We start from the raw sequence: 13,547 nt of genomic DNA, 5'->3' as shown, positions 1-13,547 counted from the left end.
TGAGCACAGAATAAACGAATAATGTTTGCAAAGATATGTTTGCAAAGACAATATGTCTACAATATGAAGCCAATATCAGTGTGAATTATGTTTAGACATAGGCAAGTCTAAAGCAATCAGTCCATTTTCTTTAGGAATTAGTTTAATGTTTAGCCAATATGTTTAACAGATAGACTGGTCTTACTGTGTATTATTTAAACCAAAGCTAGCCAAGTAATTATGAGCTGTTAAATACATAAACAAATTGTTTTGTTAAGTCTATCCTAAAATCATATGTAGTTTCTAAGAGAAGTGAAAACTGTATTCCTTCTTGTAAGAGTAGCTGTCGGTGGTGCTGAAAGCCTCGACCACGTGTGTCTCCTGCTAACACAGTTTACATGGTAACAGAAAGATGTAGTCCGGGAAGCTGCGTGCGCAGATTGTTCTCGTAGGGGACTTTCGACTGACACAACTTGTCCTGGTTTTATGAAAGAGTCAAGATAAGGTGTTCTCTGTCAGGCAGCACTTTGAGGCGACCAGGTTATGTGGCCACTTGACGGTTACCTACATCACGGAGCAGACCCGTGCTCTGCGTTGCTCCGCCGGGCCATTAGCCTAACCGACACTGTTAAATATATGATTCAGAGCTGAGCAAACAGTGTGAATGTGGGGTGTTTTTCTCGGGATGTCCGTGTCAGACACTACCGAGTTGAAATGTTGAAAAAAAAGAAGCTATTTTAATGGACGTTTACAAGTTTAAAATGTTATGATGGCTCATCATTTCGGCAAAATTGTTTTAATTTAGACTTTTTGTTTAGCATAAAGAATTTAGTTATTGCGCAATTATCCATACACGTAGGCCTAGGCTGATATAGGCTATATCAATAGGTTTATTTAAAGATATTGATAATTCATCCCAAATGATGTGCTTATGGGTGTATTTCCATTTAGGACTACCCAAATGCCCAGTCGTTAGATTTTAGGCTATAGACCTAGTTACTCATTTTGTGAATGACCAGACAGTATGGTTTTAGTTCGTGTAGCAGATTGTCTTTCTCATTCTAGGCCTATGGACTAATTTTATAGTCCCACTATAACTATTCTGCTTAAATATTCAATCGTTGTCTCGTGGTTCAGTTCTGTCTTGATTGTATGTTGTTACCCCCACTTGTTACGCTGTCTGTCCAACGGTCAACACGTAGATTTTTGGGGCATTATTGAACAGAAGATAGCAGATTTTGGACGTTGGATCGAGGCAGTGAGCCGTGAAACAGGCTTTTGTTAGTGCGCGTGCGACTCGCGTGCTGACCTGCAGTTTGAAAAGAGAGGGAGACTCGATGCTCATTACTTCAGCAGCTCGAGCTCCGTCCAGATTGTACAACCACTGTTGCCAATCAACATCACGCACTGTTAGAGATGGGACAATAACGCTTACAGATGAGCACTGATGCAGTCAGCAGTGAGCAAAAAAAGAAAGGCAAAGTATGCATTTGGTCTAAATTAATAATTTGTGTTGTTATGAAGGGCCAGTATGGGGCCTTTAATATTGCCAGCAAGGGCCTTATTCTTTCCTTGGTGACCTGACGTGTTTATTGGACTATGTTAGGTGTGTTCAATGTTCCCAAAGTAGCCTAATGTGCAAAATTACATTATTCCATAATTATGATATTCATGATTAATAAAATCAAACCATGTAAAGAGGACACACGTGGGGAATGGGTTGGGCTTGAGTATTGGTAGTGATTGAATATGTCTTACGCACCAAAGGGTTAATCCATCCTGCGGGTCCACACAGGTCTATGGAGTCCCTAACTGGTGACAGATGGCCACTTTCTTTTGGCCACAAAGGAGCGGAATACAGAGCGCTGGCGAACACAAATGGTCCCATATCACGTGACACTTGAAGCCGTTTTTGCCTGACGTAGATGGACCATATGGCGCGTGCCGGGAGTAAGGCCTGGGTGGGTGGAGCCTGTTCCTGACTGTCATTGGGTAACGCGATGGTGATGGTATTAGCGATGCAGCCATATAAACACACAGGTTCATCTCTCTCTCCCAGTTAGTCACTCGCAGCATCAGCAGCAGCGCTATATAACCCGAGCATCTGTCGGCGCAGCCACATTACAATCCATCCACCGGACCTCACACTTCAGGAGGGGCATGCCAGAGTCATAACAAGATAATTCTGCAAAACATAGGTATTTATTTCTCAATCTTATAATGCAATAACTTATTTATGCAAATGCTTTGGGTGAAAGCAATTGCATGGAGTGCTGTGATATATCTGTTACATTGCCATAAAGTATAGTTATTTAGCCGTTAAAGATTTTCTGAATAGGCATGAATTATTTATTGATACAAACCTGCTCATATGAGAGGTGATGTGACCATATGTCACCTGTTACAAAAAGGAAACAGGGATTCAGATATTCTGATTGAACTCAGTGATGACATTTCATAGATGTTTCAACTGACTGGAGATATAAAATAACGTAATTGCAACAATTATTTGTATCAAGTTGTGGGCTCGTTATGTCAAGCTATTAGGTGATAATTGAATACTTTATCTATTATGCTACTATAATGTTTTTGGTTTATCCTGACCACAAAGTACTGTTCTACATTTTGCTCTCAAATTCCTATGACGTTTATGATAGCCTATATAATCATTGGTGTTGCAAACGTAATATTGGTTCTTCTGATACAAAATTATTTTTGTTTGACTTAGAGTGAAAAAATTAGTATAGCATAATGCTCATTTTCCAAAACGAACTCCTGCTGAATAGGCTATTAGTCAAGTAGAAAATTATGTCCTAAGTGAGTCTGCTCACGGTTGTCTTTTTTTATTGACAGATTTCCAATATGACTAAGTCCTACACGGAAGAAACCATGATGTCATCAGATCCCCAGGATTCTGCGACCTGGACTGATGAGTGTCAGGGCTCCCAGGACGAACAGGATATGGAGAAGAAAAACGGCGCACTCGAATCCATGAACGGGGACCTCGAGGATGACGACGAGGATGGGTTAAACAGACTGGATGAGGATGATGATGAAGAGGAAGATGAGGAAGAAGAAGGCGACGATCAAAAGCCTAAACGTCGTGGACCAAAAAAGAAGAAAATGACAAAAGCCAGAATGCAGAGGTTTAAGATGAGGCGCCACAAGGCGAACGCGCGCGAAAGGAATCGTATGCACGGACTCAACGACGCGCTCGAGAGTTTGCGTAAAGTTGTGCCATGTTACTCCAAAACCCAAAAGCTCTCAAAAATTGAGACTCTGCGTCTGGCTAAAAACTACATCTGGGCCCTGTCAGAGATCTTGCGGTCGGGTAAGAGCCCAGACATCATGTCATTTGTACAGGCCCTGTGTAAGGGCTTGTCTCAGCCCACTACTAATCTAGTGGCAGGGTGTCTCCAGCTCAACCCCAGAACTTTCCTCCCGGAGCAGACACAGGAGATACCATCTCATATGCAACCAGCAAGTGCTTCCTTCGCCGCCCATCCCTACTCCTACCAGACCCCGGGTCTTCCCAGCCCTCCATATGGTACAATGGACAGCTCCCACATCTTCCACGTCAAGCCCCATTCATACGGAAGTGCACTGGAGCCATTCTTTGAGACCGCGCTGCCGCTTACAGACTGCACTAGTCCATCATTCGACGGACCTTTAAGCCCACCACTGAGTGTCAACGGGAACTTTTCCTTCAAACACGAGCCTTCGTCTGAGTTCGAAAAGAACTACGCATTTACAATGCACTACCAGGCTGCCGCTGGACTGGCGGGTCCACAGGGACACGCGCCCCTTTACGCGAGCTCTGCGCAGCGGTGTGAGATACCGATGGAAAACATTATGTCGTACGAAGGACACACTCATCACGAGAGAGCCATGAATGCTCAGCTTAACGCTATATTTCATGATCCGTAAATACATTAAACCATCAAAGACTGATAAGAGTGCGTCGTGATATGATATCCTAGTGCCACTGATGCAAAAGAGCAATTTATTATCCTCTTGATTCTATCATGTAGCCTATGTATTTATTGTTGTTACTGCCTTTAGGAGAAGTGCGGATACATATGCATATTCTCTTTCACTTTATGTATTGTATTCTATAGTGCTTCTATAGGTCACATTGTGGAAATAGTGGTGACTATACTCAGAATGTGTTGATTATCCATGCTACAAAATCACAAGCAATAATTTGGAAAACTATGCAATTTTTAAACGAATACTTGGGCCAATAAATTAAATAATAAAGATTTCTATATTTTTCAACCAGTATTGTACATCTCCCATACTGAATTATTTTGTTGTGATTTTGTACAGAATTATGAATTGCTTTTTTTATAAAGTCGAGTCGTATTTCATTTCACACAACTCCATGTTGTTAATGTTTTATAAAATAGTGTTATGTCATGTTTATATGATACAACCGTTTTATAAAAAAAGTTATGTATACAGAGGCAAGTGCTAATACAAATCGTTTGCCTTAGCAATTATTTAGCCTACTGCAAGTCATGCAACGTTGCACAATATTGATAATTTTATTTTCCCCAAAACATTGATAGCCTACTTAAAAGTTTGATAATGCATAGGGGCCTACTACTTGCAAAGTATCCTAAACGCCTAATTGTGTATACAACGCTTCACCTGGAAATGCTCATTGCATAAAACGAAGTAGGCCGACTAATTATTTCATTTCAAAATTCAACCGTGGCCCATCTTCAAATTCATTATCAGTGCAGCACATTTTGGAACATACCAGGCACCTTCTTATTGCGCCATTGCATGCATGTCCAAATCAGTGCAGAAGAGCTATTTGCAGCATGATGCTTATCTTCAATGTGTGCCGACTGTATATTGTTTGTAAACATTTTATAATGTATGATGTTTTCAGGACGCATAGGGACTGAGTGCCATGGAGTTATACTCATATGTTCGTTATTTGCATTTTGTTTTTAGTTTTAAACTCTCTTCCGATGTGATTCAAGTGTACATAAGTCAGTGGAGATAAATGTATATCTCATGAGGCGCACTCAATTATTATTGTAAAATAAAGTGAATGAGTAGCCTACAATTTCTTTAATTATTATCTGGATCTACAGATGTAGGATCTTAGTTTGATCATTCCTTTGTTGCGGAGAATTTGCGGAGAATTTCCTACACAGAAAATGCAAACCTCTATTTTAGGTTTAAAAAGTCTTCTTAAGTTTGTAATTTCCACTTTGAAATTTCAGACTTGATTTGCCCCAACGAAAAATGTATCAACCCCTACAAAAATGTCCATTAATTATAATCCACATAATAATCCACATTTCTTATTGCTGCAGGATAATTTTCCTGCTGTAGCAAACTGGCTCAAATTGATATCCTACATCTGCATTGACAATGACGGAGCTAAACAGAAATAGCAACCTTTGAGCAGGACTGATTTGGCCAACATTACGTTGACAGGTGTGGCTCAATCATCGACTATATGGTTCTTTATAATAATAAAATTGCATAAAAACCTAAATGAAAACGTATAGCCTATGACTAAATCTGTCAAAAACCAGAGTTAAGGCACAATTAGTTTCAGTGGCTTTCCCCTCAGTCCCTCAGCCAGGTCGCAAAATAACCTTGACTTCGTTGAGACCCACATTCGACACTTCTTGGATGTCCAAATTATTGAGACATTCTCTAAATATGGGTTTCCGTCAAATCTTTATGCATGGAGATTGACTATTTCTCTGCCCATAAGGATAGGCTACTAAATCAATATATCCTATATTGTCCTAGGCTATATTATGAATTGTAGATGCATGAAATGAAAAGCATCTTGATATGAGAAATATTAAGACATCCATTTGTGATGAACATTTAGGCCTAGGCTATATGAGTGAACATGAGCACATCCGCTTAGCCAGCATTTATTTACCTAACGTTGTATATCAAATACTGAAGGACAAAACGAGCGTTTTTCTGCCATGCCACGAATAGCTAAAGTAAGTCAAGGGGCATTCACATGCCACCATGGTTTCTTCCCAAATGACACCCTATCCCCTATATATAGTGTACTACTTTTGACCGGACGGAACACTATGAGCCCTGCACAAGTATAGAAGGGTATAGGGTGCTATTTAGTACGAACACCATCTCGTATGCAAACCGAGCAAGTCACAGATGTTACTTCTGCTGGGGAGGTTTTTAATTTATGAAAATGATCTTGTTTATGCATGAACACACTGGCTGCATCTATAACCCAATACTTATATCATAAGGGAAAACACCATACAGCGAGCCAACTTCATGATAGACATTCTGAATGGTGCTTCTTTATTCACTGTTCATGTTGAATAACCATTAGAGATTTTTCCTTGGATATCCGTCCTTCCTCAATATCAGAATCTTCACTGAATCGTTTAATCATTTGATTATAAGCATACATCTTAGAGGGAAGTAAACACTCACAGCATGCTTTAAACTGGAATAATAAAACGAAAAAATGAAATCAATGTATGTACTCCTGAAATCTGTATATCGTGTGTCCCCAAAATACAAATGTATTATTTCATAAATGCACACAGTTTTTATTTTTTATTTGAGAGATATCCTGGTCGGTTGGCTGTAAACTATGTCAACTTGGGAAACTGGCATCCCTGTGCCATCTGTAACTTTATGAATGGGTACGCAGGGTTCGTTTGTTAAATCAGGAACTGTCCATGGTGCTGCTAAGGATATTGGCGCATTAGCCTTGTCTAGGTATATAGGCCTATACCCGTATTACTCGGTAGAATATACCAGGATATTTTATTGAATTAAAGACCTAGAAAGGCCACTGTTCTATACTTACTTTGATTAGTTCGTAAACCTTCAACATTGAGGTAAAGTCAATGACATAATGGACAGGACAGACAGGGTCCTGAAAAATATAAAACCATTCCTGTGCGTAACTCAAACTTTACGCACCAGCTCTTTGGATTTGGTGCATAGGCCAAGCATGTAAACGAATTTAGAAATGAACCATAGCATGATACAAATGATGGTGTAATGACTGGCATGTTGGCTGCATGAAATATAAACACACCATACGTTATATCCCATAGGCTCTTGACAGAGATTTTCTTTTGAACTTTTCTTGTGGGCGCGTGCCCGGGAGGAACACTTCACGAGCTGCGCTCCGCCTAGTGACTTGAAGTAGGCAGAGGGGTCATGGCTAGATTGATTACAGTTTATGTCACATTTACGTCAAAACGTAACATTTTTGCATTTTAGCTAACCCTAACCATTTTCCTAACCTTAACCTAATTCTCACAACCTGCTACGTTAATTATCCCAACCTGCAGCAAAAGTTAATTCGGGTGAATTCTGACATAAACTGTATCCCATCTAGTCATAACTACATAACTAGGCAGAGTGGGAAGTTTCAACTGTTGGACCTGCCATAATAACCTTACCGTCGTGTGCACGCGCCCATGCAAGCAACCCAGTAATAGCCCACAAAGCAGACACCATTGTGGAATACGACTTAACCGTTAACGTTTTTAAATGTTTGAGTCCCCTCGAAAATCGATAAATGAACGGGACGCATTGTCAAAGAGCCAGGAGGAGTTGAGTGAGACGCCACCGGGGTCTCCCGTGAGTACAGGCAACCATGGGAAGAAGAACAAGAGAACGCAACAACCAAAACAACCCGATAAACGCTCGGTCTCAGCTGCACAGCTTTGCGCGGAGGAGTCGTGTGAGCAAGAACAAGAACAGTCAGAGAAACAGTACACCGATTACGACACAGACGAACCGATAGTGAGAGGGATATTTCAAATAGGGAAGAAGAGTCACGACGTCCTTCTGTCATCGACGAGGGTGACATGGAGTCTTATTCAGCCAGAGACCCCTACAGGTGAGCTCACTGTTTCACCATTATCCATGACAATTGCAGACGGGGTCTGTTTCTTCTACCAGTGCCGCATGCCGACCAACATAGCCTACATCAGACAGGGAGGGGAATCATAAAACATAATATTTTCACATGAAGACATAGCTCACCGTTTCTTGACTTTAGTGAAACAGAATCCCCCATGAATTGGTGAATTTCGGACATTTCCTACATGGCTTGTAAGAAGTAACACAAAGGTATTTGAGAAAAGAGGGTTGTAAGTGTTTCATTTATCTGTAGGTTAGATTCCAGATAAGATTGACTGCTTGATACGGTAGATGAACCAAGAAAAGGTGCAACATCAATGACAGCCTATCAATTGCAAGCCATGAAGTAAACATACTTGGCTCTATGTATACAGACATCAAATATTGACAACAACAAAAAACGGTATAAAATGTATTTTTGTTATAAAACAAAGTATATTTTGTACATTTTGAGTAGGCCTATACTATAGCCTACATATAGCCTATTATTCGCACAGTATGTGATGTAGGCTTATAGGCCTATTGACTGTTACTAAACCTATTATAACAGTTTGCCTTTTAAACCTATCAATATTCAAAACGTTATTGTTTGATATTTAATTTATTTGGTCTTCAAACTATGTTACACAGCAGTCTAAATCAGTTTCAGTCTCCCTTGTCAATGGTGACATAAATGGGAGTGACACTCAATGGCCAGCCCATGCTGGAGGGTAAATTACTATTTTTTGGTGAAATGATGTAGGTCTAGATTACCAAATATTATTCTGGAAGAAGCAGACAGATCTTACTTTGTCTTGTGTTATATTGCTGTAAATAAATTATGTTATGTGCTGCCTCTTGAAGAGCTTAGCCAGCCAATAGCCTAATAAGAATTCTTTATTTATTGTTGGCCGCTCGGCCAAAGTATACGGAAGATAAAATCATTAAACCAGTTAGGAAAAATGTAGAAAGTGCCTGTTGCCAGAAAGTCATGTGTAACAGATGTGTCGGTAATAGACTCCGTCTCTGACCGGCCGGCTGGCCGACTACTGTGACCACCTAAAGCAGGGCATCTGGCGCTCATGTGGACAGTTAGTTTGCATCCCAAATGCCCCCCTATTCCCTTCATAGTGCACTACTTTTGACCAGAGCCATATATACTGTAAGGAATAGGGTGCCATTTGGGGAGCAGACCTAGAACATGTCCAAGTAAATGATACTCACACATCGCCATCTGCATCTCCACACTGAAGGATGGGTACATGGGACAACGTGTGATCATCATGGGGTGGTATAGGAGGCCCCACTTGCCTTATCAGTTTCAATGAAGAGGGCGGTGGGGTTGTAGCCATGTTTCTTGTGCACAGACTTCAAACATAAAATCAGATGTGTCCAAATGGTTGATCAGATGAATCAGTTCCATCAAAACAAAATGAAAAAAAGGAAACATATGGAGAGTTTGAACTAGATATCCATCCCTTTCATATTGTTTTGTGTTGTTGTAGTTTTGTACTGTATATATCTCTCAAAAGCATCAATTGCTTCTGCAAAACAGATTGGGTTTCATTTTGCTTAATAATCTTTACAGGCAATACCTTTTGGTTATGTGTGATCCAAGCTAATGTTATTAAGCCAGCACTCTCATTACCCAGAAAGCACCAGTCTAATAACCCCCTATGGCCACTACCAAATGCTCCAACAAAACTGCCAAAAAACCACAGGCACATGTCTGATTCGCTGGCGGTTGTCTATTTGACTGGGTTTGAGATTCTGTTCTGCCCAGGGATAGCAGATCAGATCTGTACAGTGGTCTCAATTTCAATCATCATTTGAAATATGACTCACAGTAGCCTATATATTTGACATGCTGAAGTTATGCCAGTGTTCAAAGAAATGCAATGTTATGCTGTTTTGATAGACATAAATTAATATTAACTTATAAAAGGTATTCTTTAGGTACTGAACATATTCAAGTAGCTATAATATACTAAATTCTTGTACTTATTTATCTGATGCTCTCATATCATTGAGAGGCAATACTTTTAATATCACAGTTTCAAACACTAAATGCATCAACTCACCACAGATAATATTCATAGTGAATTAAAATTTAATGTAAACCTACTGAAGCGTTGTGTTTGCCCAGAGGCTCCTACAATAGCTTGACCTTGAGACCCCTGGCTTTGCTTTCATTGGCCTTGTTTACTGTGATTGGACCTTGGCCTGAGGTTACTGTCTTTAGTACGTGTATGTGATCCCTGCTGGGATTGAACCCACAACTTTGGCAGTACTAGGTGTCTTGACCTAGGCAAGGAGAACAGTAGAGGTTTATTAAATCTGTCTCCTGGCCACAGCATTTAAACTAGATAGCATGTTAAACACTTTTATTTGTCAAATGCCTCTTATTGGATGGATGTCTAAGAAAACAACAAGATTTAGATTGACACACACAGTGAATGTTTACAAAATGCAATTTAACTTCATAAAATGTTATGCTCCCTTTTATTTCACTCTGTCCTAGATATCCTTCCATGAGGTTCAGTCCCTGTGAGAGGGATATGACATCTCTGGCCAGTTCATTTGTGGGCTGTTAGATGTAGGGTGTTGAAGTGTTCATTTGATGTTCAAAAATATCCTGTTTTCCCAAGACTCTGAGACTGTGAGGCAGATCTTGGCTCGTCAGGTCCTCTGTCACTGCTACTTGTCAGTCTGTCCTCAGTTTTCGGGAATTAATTGCACCACAGAGGTTCTTGGGTCTACAGTGCATTCGGAAAGTATTCATACCCCTTGATTTTTCCACATTTAGTTACGCTACAGCCTTATTCTAAAATAGATTAAATTGCTTTTCCCACCTCATCAATCTACAAACAATACCCCATAATGACAAAGCAAAAACAACTTTCTCGAAATTTTGCAAATGTATTACAAATGAAAAACGGAAATATAAAATGTACCTAAGTTTTCAGACCCTTTACTCAGTACTTTGTTGAAGCGCCTTTGGCAGTGATTACAGGCTCAAGTCTTCTTGGGTATGACGCTACAAGCTTGGCACACCTGTATTTGAGGAGTTTCTCCCATTATTCTCTGCAGATCCTGTCAAGCTCTGTCAGGTTGGATGAGGAGCATCGCTGCAAAGCTAAATTCAGGTCTCTCCAGAGATGTTCGATCGGGTTCATGTCCGGGCTCTAGCTGAGCCACTCAAGGACATTCAGAGACTTGTCCCGAAGCCACTCCTGTGTTGTCTTGGTTGTGTGCTTAGGGTCGTTGTCTTGTTGGAAGGTGAACCTCCGCCCCAGTTTGAGGTCCTGAGTGCTCTGGAGCAGGTTTTCATCAAGGATCTCTCTGTACTTTGCGCCGTTCATCTTTCCCTCGATCCTGACTAGTCTCCCAGTCCCTGCCGCTGACAAACATTCCCACAGCATAATGCTGCCACCACCATGCTTGACCGTAGGGATGGTGCCAGGTTTCCTCCAGGTGTGACGCTTGGCATTCAGGCCAAAGAGTTCAATCTTGGTTTCATCAGACCAGAGAATCTTGTTTCTCATGTTCTGAGAGTCTTTAGGTGCCCTTTGGCAAACTCCAAGTGGGCTGTCATGTGCCTTTTACTGAGGAGTGGCTTCCGTCTGGCCCCTCTACCATAAATGCCTGATTGGTGGAGTGCTGCAGAGATGGTTGTCCTTCTGAAAGTTCTCCCATCTCCACAGAGGAACTCTGGAGCTCTGTTCATAGTTACCATTGGGTTCTTGGTCACCTACCTGACCAAGGCCCTTCTCCCCCGATTTCTCAGTTTGGCTAGGGGACCAGCTCTAGGAAGAGTCTTGGTGGCTCCAAACTTCTTCCATTTAAGATGATGGAGGCCACTGTGTTTTTGGGGACCTTCAATGCTGCAGAAATGTTTTGGTACCCTTCCCCAGATCTGTGCCTCAACACAATCCTGTCTCGGAGCTCTACGGACAATTCCTTTGACCTCATGTTTTGGTTTTTGCTCTGACATGCACTGTCAAGTGTGGGAATTTATATAGACAGGTGTGGGCCTTTTGAAATCATGTCCAATCAAATGAATTTACCACAGGTGGACTCCAATCAAATTGTAGTAACATCTCAAGGATGATTGATGGAAACAGGATGCACCTGAGCTAAATTTCAGGTGTCATAGAAAATGGGTCTGAATACTTATGTAAATAAGGTATTTCTATTTTTTATAAATTAGCTAAAGGCTCTGGGTATCACTTTTATGGTAGTTCACTCTTGTGACCAGTTTACTCAAAACATTGATATCAGCTAATTGTCAGCATAAATCTCAAGAGAAAGGGATGAGGCTTGACGGCTAATGTAACATGAGCATTTGTAGGCTACATACCGGTTGAAATATGAGCTTGTGTAGGCTACAGTGTACATACAGTGCCTTCAGGAAGTTTTCAAACTCCTTGACTTTTTCCACATTTTGATGTGTTACAGCCTGAATTTAAAATTGATTAAATTGAGATTGTGTCACTGGCCTACACACAATACCCCATAATGCCAAAGTGGAATTATTATATATTTCTTTATTAATAAAAGCTGAAATATTTTGAGTCAGTAAGTATCCAACCCCTTTGTTAAGGCAAACCTAAATAAGTTCAGGAGTGAAAATTTGCTTAACTGTAATGATGTACACTGAGAGTCGGGAAGCAAGTTCAAGGAGTGAATACTTTTAATAAATAAATGAAAAAAAACAAGAAACACAAACAGCGCACTGACATGAAACAGCAACAATGACGACTGGGGAAGAAACCAAAGGGAGTGACATATAAAGGGCAGGTAATCAAGGAGGGGATGGAGTCCAGGTGAGTGTCATTATGCGCATAACGCTGGTGACAGGTGTGCACCCTAACATGCAGCCTGGTGACCTTGAGGCCGGAGAGGGAGCACACTTGACATTAACAAGTCACATAATAAGTTGCATGGACTCACTCTGTTTGCAATAATAGAGTTTAACATTATTTTTTAATGACTACCTCATCTCTGTACCCCACACATACAATTACCTCTAAGGTCCCTCAGTCGAGCAGTGAATTTCAAACATAGATTCAACCACAAAGATCAGGGAGGGTTTCCAATGCCTCGCAACAAAGGACACTTATTGGTAGATGAGTAAAATGTATAAAGCAGACATTGAATATCCCTTTAAGCATGGTGAAGTTTTCAATTACACTTCGGATGGTGTATCAATACACCCAGTCACTGCAAAGATACAGACGTTCTTCCTTACCACTCTTCATATTTTTAAGCATGTTGGTGGCTGCATTATGTTATGAGTATGCTTGTCATCGGCAAGGACTAGGGATTTTTTTTCAAATAAAAATAAACGGAATAGAGCTAAGCACTGGCTAAATCCTATAGGAAAATCTTGTTCAGTCTGCTTTCCATCAGACACTGGGAGACAAATTCACCTTTCAGCAGGACAATATCCTAAAACACGAGGCCAAATATACACTGGAGTTGCTTACCAAGATAACATTGAATGTTCTTGAGTGGCCTGGTTACAGTTTTGACTTAAATCTGCATTTAGATCTATGGCAAGACTTGAAAATGTCTGTCTTCAATGATCAACAACCAACTTGACAGAGCTTGAAGAATTTAAAAAAGAATAATGTACAAATATTGTACAATCCAGGTTTGCAAAGCTCTTGGAGACTAACCCA

General features: G+C 40.6%; 2 protein-coding genes across 3 annotated transcripts in view; both read left to right on the top strand.

Annotated features, from left to right (window-relative positions):
• The first annotated feature begins 2,008 nt into the window (after window positions 1-2,008).
• LOC115161005 (neurogenic differentiation factor 1) lies at window positions 2,009-5,059 on the top strand. Its single transcript, XM_029711638.1, has 2 exons — window positions 2,009-2,177; window positions 2,833-5,059. The coding sequence occupies exon 2, from the start codon at window positions 2,842-2,844 to the stop codon at window positions 3,904-3,906; it is 1,065 nt and encodes a 354-aa protein (XP_029567498.1). The 5' UTR covers window positions 2,009-2,177; window positions 2,833-2,841; the 3' UTR covers window positions 3,907-5,059.
• Window positions 5,060-7,330: 2,271 nt separating this feature from the next.
• The window catches only part of LOC115161004 (ceramide kinase-like protein), a 100,252-nt gene continuing 94,035 nt past the window's right edge, over window positions 7,331-13,547 (top strand). For both annotated transcript variants that reach the window (XM_029711637.1, XM_029711635.1), the window contains exon 1: window positions 7,331-7,861. The gene's annotated coding sequence lies outside the window, so the exon portion shown is untranslated. The remainder of the gene's footprint in view (window positions 7,862-13,547) is intronic.

The sequence above is a fragment of the Salmo trutta genome, chromosome 24 (assembly GCF_901001165.1).
Source record: "Salmo trutta chromosome 24, fSalTru1.1, whole genome shotgun sequence".
Taxonomy (NCBI): Eukaryota; Metazoa; Chordata; class Actinopteri; order Salmoniformes; family Salmonidae; genus Salmo; species Salmo trutta.
This window is presented reverse-complemented; position numbering and strand designations above follow the sequence as displayed.